A 13,197-nucleotide genomic window follows, 5' to 3' on the forward strand; every position below is an offset into this window, starting at 1 on the left:
CGCTGCATTAAGGCGAGGGGGCTTCCAGAGCTCAGCCAACAGCCAGGAGCAGTGACCGAGCCGCTGGAGCTGGGGAGAGACGCGCCAGGGCGGCGGACTGGGCCAGGAGACCAGGGACAGAGGGACGCTTGTCCGGGGACAGCCAGCAACGAACTGCGGCCTGGGCGGCGACAGCAGCGGCCCTTGCTGAGCTGTTCCAGCCGCACAGAACTGTAGCTGCTGCACCAGGACGTTTTTTCCAAGCTCTCCAAGCTACTCCCCCTCCCCCCGACTCCTCCCGCTGCAAAAGAAAAAAAAAAAAAAAAAAGGAAGGAAGGAAGGAAGGAAAGAGGCTAGAAAGGAAACCCAGATTTGCCACCACAGCGACAAAAGGGGGAAAAGGAAAAGAAAGTCCAGCGACTGTGGGGTTGGACGCAGGCCCCCGGAGCGCGGGCCGAGCGATGCGGGGCTGCGCGCACAGGCGGCCGAGAGTTGTGACTGGAGCCACGATGCACGGCCAGGCGCGGTGAGGAGCCAGACCGTTTCACCTCCCTGAAGGAGTCCGGGAACAGGGAGGGCCGTCCTGAAAACACGGAGGCCGCCAGGCAGGCCACGGGCCGAGGTGACGGGGCTGGGGAGGTGGGGAGCAAGCAAGCGCACCTGGCTGCGTCCGCCTGGAGTTGTCCCTCTGCGTTCACGATTGACACAAACACTTCTCCAAACGGGGGAAATTTAAGCAGCAACAACAATCAACAACGAGATCTTCCTCCTGCCTTCCCCTCCCTCCCTCCCTCCCTCCTCCCTTGGCCTACCCCCTCCCTCTTCCCCAGGCCCGCGGCGGGCGCCCTGCGAGTCCGGACCCGCTGCGCGATGCCGGCAGTGTAGGATCCAGAGCTTCTCCACTGGTTTTGTTCTTTTCTTTAAAAAAAAAAAAAGAAAGAAAGAAAGAAAGAAAAGAAAAGAAAAGAAAGGAAGGAAAGAAGGAAGAAAAAAAAAAGAGGAGGGGAAATCCCGGTCGGTGGTAGGCAGCCTGGCACACACACACCCGCCCTCACACCCCGACAAAAGCAGATGCACTTTGACTTCTGACAGCTCTACCTCAAGCCCAAGAGAACTCCACGGCGCTTTCCCTGCAACCCGAGCTCGCTGCGTCCTCCTCTTCTTTCTCCGAATCCGTTTTATTTATTTCGGTTCCCGTCGCCGATCTCGGTGACCTTCACTCCTCCGTGGGCTCTGGGCAGAAGAGTTGCGTTCTCGCCTGCCGAGACTCTTCTTCGCCCCAGGAGCTGCGGCGGCGCTGCTGTGTCCCGGGGCCCTGGGACTCCCAGGCTGCACAGTCCACCGAGGTGCCCTCTGCTCCCCATCAGCCTCATTTTCACCCCCTTTTGATTTCCTGGTGCGGGTTTTGGCTTGCACCCCCAGTGTGTCTCCTCTTTTTGGAGGGGCTGAGGAGCTCTTGCTGAGGTCTTCGGGAGTCATCCCCTAGGCTCTACCTGCTCTTCTCTCTCCCGGCCTCACCCGACCAAACCAAAGACCATGGTGCACTGTGCCGGCTGCAAAAGGCCCATCCTGGACCGTTTCCTCTTGAACGTGCTGGACAGGGCCTGGCACGTCAAGTGCGTCCAGTGCTGTGAATGTAAATGCAACCTGACCGAGAAGTGCTTCTCCCGGGAAGGCAAGCTCTACTGCAAGAACGACTTTTTCCGGTGAGTACTTCCCTGGTGCGCCTCTGCTGCTCCCTCCCCGTGGGCTCTTCCCGGCCAGCTTGGGATCAGAGGTCAGCGTGGCCGAAGCAACCGTGGTAGGAGCAGCCTTGGAGAGGGCAGCCAAGTCCCATGGGCACCCGCCTGTTCGCCAGCTGGCGCGCAGTGCGCAGGGGACGCGGCCCAGCTTGCGTCTTGGAAATTGTGGGTCCCGGCTTAGCTGCACGTGCCTGGGGAGAAAGGGTGTGAGTCCGCTTGATCCCAGAAGCCCAGAAGCCCCTCCAAGCTTAGAAGGAAGCAGCACAGCCCTAGGACGTTGTAACCCCAGCTCTGTCTTTACCGGGCTAGATCCATGTCACTGCCTTTTCCTCTCCAAAAGGTCTTGGCGGGAACCGCGGAGGCTTTTGCGTTGGAGTGTTTTGAGTCCCTCGCTTTGGCGGCGAAAGGGAAAAACTCTGCCCTAACGCCTATGGTGCACATTCCAGGGTGTTCTTGAAACCCCGACTGGCTTCCAAGCGCCGGCCTGGGCACAGTGAACCACGCCTGTGAAATGCCCCCAGGACTCCAGCCTCCGGGAAGACCTTTTCCCTCCGCTTCCCGGCTGCTGGGTTGGCGGGAGTATCTGCCTCCGCCCAACGCGAACCTCGGCTTTGTGGCGCAGGCTCCGCTAGGAGCTCTCCCAGGCACTGCCCGCCATCCCCTTGCCCCACCTCCCTGCCGAAAACCGGGAAAACCCAGGCCCGGCTCTTGTGAGCCGGCAGACTTCTCCAGACGCCCTCCCTTCGTTTAGCATTTTAATGTATTCTCTCGAACGTACTGTCTTGCCACGAAATCCACACAAACACGAAAGTCAACCGAGAAGAAATAGGAGCAAATGCGAATTTTAATTCCTCTGTACTGGTTTGAAACCTCCCAGTTTACTCGGTTGACTTGCTCTCTGCTCTCCTCTGAGTTTTTGGTGACCGATCAAACTGGGAGTGGGAGTGAGGGTGCGAAACCATCCGGGTCGCTTTGCTCAGTGGCCCAGAACGCGCTGCCCCAGGAAGCGTGTCTCTGATTGCGGGGAACCATGGAGAAAAGCGCTGTGAGGCTGATATCGCCGGGAGGAAGCGCGGGCTGAGCCTCTGAACCTCGGCCGGCCGCGCCTGTTGTTCCCAATACTGGCTGGAGCCGAACCCGAGAACAGCGAACGGTGCCAGCTGCCAGCGGGCCCCAGAGGCCTGGCTCCCGTAAAGCGCAGCCCGGCATCTAGAGCCCCGCGGTGGCCAACCTGCCCGGCTTTCGGCTTGAACGTGGTGGCGGACCAGCGGCAGCGGGAGGCGCGCTCCGCGGCTGTTTCTCTACCCGCGGCGGGACTGGACCTTGCCAACCCTCAGCGTATGCGCGGGTCCTTTTGCAGTGAAAGGTGACGCTAGGAGAGAAAAGCGGCGCTCGGGACGCGTTTACATGGAGCTCTGATTAGATTTTGAATGTTCTCCGAATCTAACAGGAAAATAAGTGCCTCCCTTCCCCTTCCAATCGCCGCCTTACCGTCTTCCCAAGGCGCTCTTTTCCTCTGGGACAACCCTGGGCATGAGGCGGGGGTGGGGGCAGCTCAGGCCCTTCGCTCTCTCATTCTAACCATGTGTCTGACTTTTCACTGGTGCCCCGCGCCCTCTCCTGCCTTCTTGACGGTTCCATCCGCTGTCTCTCCTCATTTTCCCCCTTCCACCTCTTCTTCCTCCACTTTCTTTTTCTCTCCTTCTCTGTCGTCTTTTTCCTGGCCTCCGTTCTCCCCTTGCCCCTCACCAACTGGTCCTCTCCCATCCCGCAGATGTTTCGGTACCAAATGCGCTGGCTGCGCGCAGGGCATCTCCCCTAGCGACCTGGTGCGGAGAGCACGGAGCAAAGTGTTTCACCTAAACTGCTTCACCTGCATGATGTGTAACAAGCAACTCTCCACTGGCGAGGAGCTCTACATCATCGACGAGAACAAATTTGTCTGCAAAGAGGATTACCTAAGCAACAGCAGTGTCGCCAAAGAGAACAGCCTCCACTCGGGTGAGGCCCCAATTCCCAGCTCGTTAGGGGCGGGCGGGTCCTGGGGGAAGAAGGCCCTGTGAAGCCGCTGCTCACCTGTCCCTTCCCTCTCCTCAGCCACCACGGGCAGTGACCCCAGTTTGTCTCCAGACTCCCAAGACCCATCACAGGATGATGCCAAGGACTCGGAGAGTGCCAACGTATCGGACAAGGAAGGGGGCAGCAATGAGAATGACGACCAGAACCTGGGCGCCAAACGACGGGGGCCGCGCACAACCATCAAGGCAAAGCAACTGGAAACTCTGAAGGCGGCCTTTGCTGCTACTCCCAAGCCCACGCGCCACATCCGGGAGCAGCTGGCTCAGGAGACTGGCCTCAATATGCGTGTCATCCAGGTCAGGGCGTGGGCATCCCACTCAGTCCCACCCAGCATCCAGACCGACATGGCTCCGCTAGGCCAGCACCCAGGCCAAGCTGGGGCAACCCAGCCTCAAGGAGGGGAGTGAGTCCTGGGAGGCTGGAGCGGGGAGGACTGGAGAGGCCCAGACACATCCCTACCCTGGTGTCCTGTGCTGTGCTGCCCCGTTGCAGAGGGCATCTGGAAATCCCTAGGCTCCCTCCATTTCCCAGTTTGTAGCCGGTGATGGTCTTGGCAGAGGGGGAGGGATGGGGAGCTCAGCCTGAAGCCAGAGGAGGGGACATCGTTGGATGCCACTAGGGAGTTGGGACCCTTTCTTCTGCAACACTCACCTTTGGAAGGAGCCCAGAGGTCTCTGAGCATGCCAGAATTAATCAGTTCCACTGACTTCTCCACAACATAGATCTCCCTCTGTGTCCCCCACCTACTTTGTGGGTCTCTTACTTAAGTTAGAAAAGCCCCAGAGCAGAGAGATGGACATCTTCTCCAGAGAGAGATGGGGCATCCTGGTTTGAAAGGGGAGAGGCCCCGGGCTGGAGTCAGCTCAGGCTCTGGCAGTCTAGAGTGGAATACGGAGGCGAGGTAGGTATCTGGGCATCTGTGCCACTGTGTTGTGAGGACTTGGGGCTGCATGTGATTTGGGCCTCAGTATCCAGCCCACAGTGAGGTGAGTGGTTCACTTGCGGAGGCTCTGCAAGGATGTGCTGGGTGTGCCTGGAGGCTGAGTGTGCCAGGGAACACATATGCAGGCTGCCTTCCAGGGGAGGCCTTGTAGCCCCTGGGAGGCTGTGCCAACCTGCAGTGAATGGAGGGTTGCATGTCTGTGTCCTTGTCAGTGAGAGGCTGTGGACAAGTATATTTTGCACTGGGAGATTTGCATGGCTGTGAAAAGGAGATTGTGGGTTTTGGTGTCACTGTCATTGGTAGACCGAGTGTCAACAGGAGACTGTTTAGTTCTCTGTCACGATCATGGCGGGGGAGGGAGCTGCCAGGGACCGTGAATGGGAAGCTGTGTGTGTCCAACACTATTTGGGGAGGTTGTCTATGTGTGTAGAGCCCCCAGGAGCTGAAACTGTGACAGTGTGACTGTTGGAAACAACTCCAACTGCTTCACGTTGGGCAGGGAGGCTTGCCCAGGTCCCCAGTCGGGAATCCCGTATATCATTGGCTCTGGGGCCGTCTTGCGCGGCCCACTCAGAGACATAACCCCCACCCCCCACCCCCCCACACAACACAACACAACACACAACACGCACACACTTGGGAGACAAGAGTCTTGCTAGCGGTTGGAGGGGTTCGGGACGATCAGCCGCGCACCCGAAGTTGGGGGGAGGGGAGGGTCTCCGGGGGCCTCACCTCGCCGGCCGCGTGTGTGCTTCAGGTCTGGTTCCAGAACAGACGTTCCAAGGAACGGAGGATGAAGCAGCTGAGCGCGCTGGGCGCCCGGCGCCACGCCTTCTTCCGCAGCCCGCGCCGGATGCGGCCGCTGGTGGACCGCCTGGAGCCAGGCGAGCTCATCCCCAACGGGCCCTTCTCCTTCTACGGAGGTGAGTGTGCTGCCGAGTGGCAGGGAGCGGCCAGACGGGATTGGCTTCGTTGGAAGCGGGTGGCAGCGCGGGAGGCGCTCCCGGTTTTCTTTAGAGAAGTGCCGAGCGGGAGAGAGGTGGAGAAGGCTGGGGAGTAAATCAAGGGTCGATAGTCGGCACCGAGTGCTGAATTCCTGACCGTGAAGGAGGCCGGTGGACTGGTAGGGAGCAGCTCCAAAGTTTGCACCAGGCAGCCCCCCTGCTGCCAGCCCCGCAGGGGAGCCCCCCAACAGCGAGTTCCCCCTATTGCCTTTCTCCTCGTTCCTCCTCCGCCCTGACATCCTCTTCCCTGCTGCTCCGCAGATTACCAGAGCGAGTACTATGGGCCCGGGGGCAACTACGACTTCTTCCCGCAAGGCCCCCCGTCCTCGCAGGCTCAGACGCCAGTGGACCTGCCCTTCGTGCCGTCGTCCGGGCCCTCCGGGACACCCCTGGGCGGCCTGGAGCACCCGCTGCCCGGACACCACCCGTCGAGCGAAGCGCAACGGTTCACTGACATCCTGGCGCACCCCCCAGGGGACTCGCCCAGCCCAGAGCCCAGCCTGCCCGGGCCTCTACACTCAATGTCGGCTGAGGTCTTCGGGCCCAGCCCGCCCTTCTCATCGCTGTCGGTCAACGGCGGGGCGAGCTATGGGAACCACCTGTCTCACCCCCCCGAAATGAACGAGGCGGCCGTGTGGTAGCGGGATCTCGCACAGTCCGCGGAGTTCGTGGTTGTACAGAAATGAACCTTTATTTAAGAAAAATAGAAAAAAAGAAGAAAAAAAAACCCATAAAAAGCAAGTCACCCCCCCACACACACACACACACTTTCCTCAGCCTCGGGGACCATTTTCCGTCTGGGGAGTCCGGATGGGAAAGGGGGACAAGAAACAGGATCCAAAACCGCCTGGAGGCAGAACTGAGATCCATGCGCTGGATGGCGAGGTACAGATTTGGGGCTCCCGAAGGGAAATGCAGACCTCTCCCCATCTTCCACCTGGACCCGGATGTGGGGACAGACGCCCCAAGTGTGCACGCCCGGCTGGAGGACGGCACAGGAACACCCAAGGCGGCCTCGGGGACGCTCAGCCAGTGGTGACGCCGGGAGCCGCAGGGAGGGAGGCGGAGAGGCACAGCCGGTTGAGGGAGGTGGAGCAGCCCGGGGCACTCCCGGGCTAGCCCGGAGGGTTCTGGCTCCGAGAAATGTCTCACTAGTGTTGTCTCAGTGTTCAGGAGCAGCGACAACAAACTCTTATAGCTTCAGAAACGCCGACCTGCTGTGCATCAGGTGGGACTATATATATATATTTTTTGTCTATCTGGGTTTTTGGTTTTTTGTTTTTGCCAAAATAGCAAAATTCTAAATGTAAAGCCCTCAGTATCAACTCTTCTACCTTCACAAAGCTCTACACACACACAGATACACACAAACACCCTGGATAGTATGGTCTCCAGCCAGACCTCTCAGTAAAATGACTTGAACATCAACTGTACAAGAAAGTATTCTACCTTCACACATACAAAAAAAAAAAAAAAGTTAAAAAAAAAGACTATTGAACTAAAAACAGTCAACTGTTTACGTATAATGTTAAATTCAGGAGTTCAGTGTTTTATTAATATATCCTGTTTTGAAACCTCTTGTTCAAAAACAAAATGTTTTGAGCAATCAACCAAAATTGTTCATTTTCTTTTCCTGTAGATGTTCTGACAGATTTGCAGGGCTCGCAGCTCACTGTGCTAGTATGTAAAAAGGTGTTGTTTACACAAGGCAAAGAGAAAACATGATATTCAGACACTTGCCAAATAGAATAATTATAGCACAAATACTGTAAAGGTGCCTAGCACCACAACCTGAGAAAGTGTTAAAAAAAAAAAAAGTGTTACAAGGTTTAAAAAAACATCTTTGCTAATTTTTAGTCCTGTTGAACATTCATGGAATTGTTAATATGACTTATATAGACCCACACAGGTTTTATTTTTGTGTCTTTAAAATAAAAGTCCAAAATATTTAAATTTTATGGTCAAATATGCAGTCAACAGCTGCTACTTTTTTCTTTATATATTAAATTTCTCATATGTCTTTTATTGTTCTGATAAACCTAAGCTTGTGTGACCTCCAGTGCATATTAGACCATTCACTGTATGAAAGAAAACATGTTGAATAAATTTGTGAGTTTTTAATAAAAATAGAAAATCTGATGTTTAGATAATTGGTGTGTTATTTGATGTTTTAACAAGTAGAGGGGAGGCTGGTGGGGAGCTGAATGGCCCCTCAGAAGCCAGGAGGAAGAGAGGCAGGCCTGGGATATCTTTTTACCTTGGCTGTGGCTGAATCCCCTTGCTAATGCCAGCCTCGCTTTCTCTGTGGCTTCCTGCTGTTATTAACTACGAATTTGCATTCTGTGGCTTTAACTGATATAGTTGAAGAGAGATTTGCTGATAAGTTAATATAGAATTTGAAATAGAAATCAAATCCAGGGCTAAAAATGAGTGTTCCCAGTATGATTAGGCATGAGATCTCATGCACTCTCTCTATCCCCCATTCTGCACATTCCGAAGGTGGGACTTGTGAAAGTCAGTTACCTGTAAATATATAGTTAGAGGTGGTCCTTTTCAGTTTCAATTCACTTCCCATAGATAATCCTGCTCTTTAATTTGACGGTTTAAAAGATAATGTAAAATAGTTGTACAGTACAGCTAGAAATTAAATACTTTAATCCTTTCAGAGAACTGACGGTGATGGTGAAGGAGTTGTTTTACAGTGTTTGTTACATTTGAAATTTCCCAAAGGGAAAACTATTTTGCCTGGCACAAGATACATACCACCTTTCTCTGAAAGATGAGCAAAAAATAACCAATATAGAAATCAAATTTCATCTGGGAGCTGCCAATAGGTTCTGAAAAGTACTTCAATCTCTCCCAAGCCTTCATTAAACATGGAAGGAATTTAAATATTTATCTACTACGGAATACGTGTGTGTTTAATATAAGATGCTATTAGAGTACCAGAATTTCTAGATTTCAGTCTGGATTATTTATTTCGTTTTAAAAATCGAAGGTTTTACATTAAATGGTATGCGATTTCCAATGTCGTTTTCATATTTTGTTAAGACACAACCAAGTGTATCTTTCCTGCAGGGAAGGCTCTAAAATGAGCAATATTTCACCACATCCATATGATGGTTTGTCTAATGGGGAGGACTATCAGGAAGGAACCTGACAGTGTTCTTTCAGAAATCCAAATTTATGAAATACGGAGAGACTTTTGAAACTCCTAGCTTCTGCATGCAGCACAATTCTTGACCTGCTTTTACGCAATCCCTGGATTAGGTGTTTTTGCCCTTTTAGCATGTATATACATTAAATCACAGCCAACTTATTCATTATAGCCACCCCCTTTAAAGACATTCATTTAACTGAACGTACGCGCACGGGAAGCTGCATTTTCCTATCAGGGCTGCTGAATTATTTAGCAGCTTTATTGTGGAATCCGGTACTTGTTAAGAAGCGTTTTGAGTTGGGCGCTCAGTGTGGACTCCTTTCCTCTCGCTGACTCCGTGGCAGCGTAACAGTCTTTCCCTGTTGAACCCAAAGAAATACCTGAACAGGTGGCAAAGCTTAGCTTTTCTCAGATTGGGAGCTGCCTGAGAGGAGGAGGTCTAGAAATATCAGGGACTATTCTTCCTAACAGAGCAGCGCTGCCCACCTCCAGCCCTAAGGTGCAGAGAAGTGCAGCACCATCAGCGGGCAGCCGGCTGTCTGAGAGCTCCCAGGAGAGGCTCAAGGGCCACAGGGAGCACAAACTATCCCCTCCCTCCGAGAAGGGCAGTCTCCTCTCCAGCTAGGCTTGGCAGTTAGCTTTCTCCCTGCGGCCATCTTAAAGCTGCCACCTCCGTGCCTCTGCCATCTGCCCTCAGGGTTCCAGCCTGCCCTGGGCTAGGGAGTTGAAGCTCACCCTCCCAATTTCCCCAGGCTGGAGGAGACTGGGGGCTGCTTTCAGTCAAGGTCAGGGAGAACAAGCATGGAGAGCCAAGACAGACATTGGCAGTGACCTGGGACAAGGGGATTGATGCGTCTGAGAAGAGAGGCAGGCAAGAACCTGAGTTCCCTAAACTCCTGAAACACCAGGTCATAGGACAAGATGATTGGGACAGTGGTGGGGAGTGAGGGGTAATCTAATGTCACCCCTGCCCATCAGCTATTCCTACATCTGTCTCTCACTTTGCAGCCCATAGGTAGCAGGCAAAGAACTGCGAACCAGGAGACCCTCTGACCAGCTCTGGAGAGGACTATTTTTTTGGAGAATGCTCCCATTTATTCCCATCCCTCTGGTCATCAAATCTGCTTAAGTTTCTTGTAGGAGGCACAGTCTTTGAAATATCTTCTCTTGTAGTTCACCCTCCATCTCCAGACCCTTTCCCAACAGGAAACCCCTCCTTGAACACACTAGAATGCAAGCAGGGAGGGCCTCATAGAGAGAGCATTTAGGAGGGTGCTTCCCTGCCCTGTGCCTCAACTTCTCTCAGCTGCATATTAAGTCTTAGAATTCTTTCCTCTTGCCTCCCCCCAACCCTTAGTATGGGGTAAGAAAGCAGGAGGAGCATTTTGGGGGCCCTGGGATGTGTGTGACTGGAGTAGAATAGCCTTGATTCCTTCCTCCAAAGGCTTCCCAAGTCAGTGGGGACCAGGATAGAGAAGGGAGAGTAGGTAAGCAGAACTTGGGCATTTTCTGCCCAGAATCATCCACCAGTGTCCTCTTTACTTGATGGTTTAGAAGTGGTCTCTGAACTATCTTGCCTCCCTTTCCATTTTCTTCCTTTTCTTTACCCTGAAGGCAAGGATTCTAAGTACCATTGTTCAAAATAGGAAGGGAAGAGGATTGGAGGAGGTAGTTTCCTAAATGCGGATAGAAACATTTTGTCCTTTGAAGCCCAAGGCTAAGGCTCCTGTTGCAGCCTGAGGGGCCTGCTTTGCTCTGCCCCCCCCCCCAAACTGCAGGCACCAGACTGCAATTACAGGGGATGTGTTAACAAAAACAAACAAACAAAGCTGTTTTCTAGCCTGAATTCTCTTACTGCTGGCAAAAAAAAAAAAGCAGTTTTCTTTTGCCTTAGTCCCCTGTTTAGGGTGCTTCCGTCCTAGCACCCCTCTTTCCCTTTCATGTTTGAGGGGGTCTCCCCTATGATGGGTTCTCCTTCCCCTTTGCAGCCACCGAGGAAGGGGACATGAAGCAAACCTCACTAAAGTGATGGCCTCTCATTGCTCTTGACCCTGAGGGCATATTAAAACTGTGAAAGTCAGGGACCCTCACTTCTCTTAAATTCTGCAGGAAAGCGCTGGTAAGCTGAGAGTTCCTAGGCTGTTCAGCTGTGGGATCCAACTGGCCCGGAACCCTTAACACTATTTTCTGGACTCTTTTGATGCAGTTTCTGTTTATGGGGGTCTAGGTTACTACAGGTGACCTCAAACAGATATTGGAAGGATAGACCACTTTGAACTCACCCTTATCATCCCCTTATTGCTGTTTGTGTTTACAAGTTTGTCTGGCCCCCTGGGCTGATCACTTTCTCAGGAGAGAATTTAACTTACTCATCTTTGTATCTCATCTAGCAATGCCTGCCACGCAGCGGGCAGTTAAGGAATGCTTCATAAAGGGATTGTATCTTTCCGTGTGGCTGGGTGTAATTAAACTGATCCTATTAAGTCTTTATATTCTGAGTCTCCCTGTGCCCCTCTAACGGTAGACGTTGAGGTTTTCTGCATCTGTGCACCAGTTTCAAGTGTCTAAGTATGCCTTCACCTTTGAAGAGATATCAGTAATGAGTGTATGAAGTAATCACCACCACCCCCTTTTCCCTAAGACAAGGCTACTTGGAGAAACCACAGAATTGATCTTTATTTATCAACAGTTGGAGCGACTTCTAATTATTCCTATTAATAATGACACCAACAGTCTGCCGCACAGTTACACATGCACATCCCTGACGTAGGTTTCTTAAATCCTGAACACCACGGGGTCACAGGCATGTGCCTCGCCCCCAGACTCCTCCTTAAATGCCCAACCTGTTTTGGTCCCAGTCTCTGTGTGCCCCAAAGCGCACCTGAGGCTGAAGAATCTTATCGTTTACTCCCTTCTCTTTTTCAAATCAGCCACCATAGGCCACGGCCACCCCACACTTTATTTCTAATCGAATCTCAGACAAATCTTGAAGCATATTTTATGCAAGGGGACAAGGGCCGCGCGCACTGCAACGTCTGTTCAGCGCCAAAAGAGGCCACGTGCCCTCGCGCGCTCCCGGACCTCCCCACACACCCCCTCCACGCACGCGCACGCGCGCCGGGACCGCGACAGTCCCTACGGCCTTCCACGTGCTTCCGCCTTCTTCCTAGCAACGCCCGTAGTGACACGCAGGCTCCGCCCCCTCCCGCGCGCCTCCCGGAAGTGGCCGGCCCCGAGCGAGAGCGGGGTTCTGCGCGGTCCCTGGCTGTTCTGGGCGCTAGTCTCCCGGCAACAGGGCCCCGCGGGGAGAGAGCGTCCAGGCCGGGGCCGCACACCGACGAGCGCCGCGCGGAGCGAAACCTGGTGACGATGGCGGGACCGCTGGCGCTGCAGCTGGAACAGTTGTTGAACCCGCGCCCGCGCGAGGCGGATCCTGAGGCGGACCCAGAGGAGGGTGAGGCCTGACTGGGAAAAGGCCACGTGCGGAGCTGTGGGTCCGGCCCAGGGCAGACCCGGGCGGCGCGAGCGGGGCCGGCAGCTAGGCCTCGCCGCCTGGCCTACTCGGCTGGCCCTGGCGCAGAGGAAAACAGCCTCCCGGGAGGGTTGCCCCGGGCCCGGGAGGTGGGCTTCCGCTTCTTCCTGACCCGCTCGCTAGACTTGGTGCTGGGGAGGGCGGAGCATCCCGGCGACTCAGGCTTCAAGGGCTGTTGGAGGCTTTAGGGTCCGGTAGTTGGCTGTAAGTAAAGTTATCTTTCAGAGTGCCATTACTGGTATTGAGTTAGACATGAGAAGGGCGTCTCAGCTGTTTTTTAAGTCGGCCTGCCCCTAAGAACTTACTTGGAGATTGAAGGAAGAAGTGGGATTCCGTGGTGCTGTTTAAGCCTCCTTAGGCCTCAAGACACTTGCTCAGGGGCTGACAAATGAGACTGCTGCTCTGTAAGCTGGTGTTCAAGGTCTAGTTGGGAGTAATCCCGCTTTAGACCTGAATCAGAGAAGTGTGAGGAAGAAAGAATAAGGAAGGATAAATGTGAGTGCTGGACCGTGTCTTAGGAATATCAGTTGAAGGAGCTGGGGCTGTTGAGCCAGGATAAGCAAACTCCCTTAGGGATGGGATGGAGTGAGGAGAGATGGTGGACTTACCATATTTGAGCGACTGTCACAAATGGAAGAGGAATTCGGTTCGTTTTTATGATCCAAGGCATAGAAATATTTCCTACTAGTTAGTGCAGAGGTCAGCTTTCTGTTCAGGAACAGCAGTAAGGTAGTGGTCTTATCTTGAGAGGTAATGAG

The 13,197-nt window shown here is 53.6% G+C and overlaps 2 protein-coding genes across 4 annotated transcripts in view; both read left to right on the forward strand.

Annotated features, from left to right (window-relative positions):
- Nucleotides 1–22: 22 nt before the first annotated feature.
- On the forward strand, nt 23–7,886 carry LHX1 (LIM homeobox 1). Of its 2 annotated transcripts, XM_004747189.3 has the most exons (5): nt 23–1,685; nt 3,496–3,722; nt 3,819–4,096; nt 5,501–5,666; nt 6,009–7,886. In XM_004747189.3, the coding sequence occupies exons 1-5, from the start codon at nt 1,516–1,518 to the stop codon at nt 6,386–6,388; spliced, it is 1,221 nt and encodes a 406-aa protein (XP_004747246.1). In that variant the 5' UTR covers nt 23–1,515; the 3' UTR covers nt 6,389–7,886. The 2 variants fall into 2 exon arrangements, with proteins under 2 accessions (XP_004747246.1, XP_004747245.1); XM_004747188.3 differs by lacking the exon at nt 23–1,685 and having other exon boundaries at nt 1,693–3,722.
- A 4,214-nt stretch (nt 7,887–12,100) lies between these two features.
- AATF (apoptosis antagonizing transcription factor) overlaps nt 12,101–13,197 on the forward strand; it is a 98,621-nt gene continuing 97,524 nt past the window's right edge. The window contains exon 1 of one of the 2 annotated variants that reach the window (XM_045070018.1): nt 12,101–12,361. In XM_045070018.1, the coding sequence (XP_044925953.1) occupies nt 12,277–12,361 (85 nt within the window). In that variant the 5' untranslated portion in view covers nt 12,101–12,276. The remainder of the gene's footprint in view (nt 12,362–13,197) is intronic. The other variant, XM_013053613.1, reaches the window with a different exon arrangement.

The sequence above is a fragment of the Mustela putorius genome, unplaced genomic scaffold (assembly GCF_011764305.1).
Source record: "Mustela putorius furo isolate JIRA1106 unplaced genomic scaffold, ASM1176430v1.1 tig00003962_pilon_pilon_pilon, whole genome shotgun sequence".
Lineage (NCBI taxonomy): Eukaryota > Metazoa > Chordata > Mammalia > Carnivora > Mustelidae > Mustela > Mustela putorius.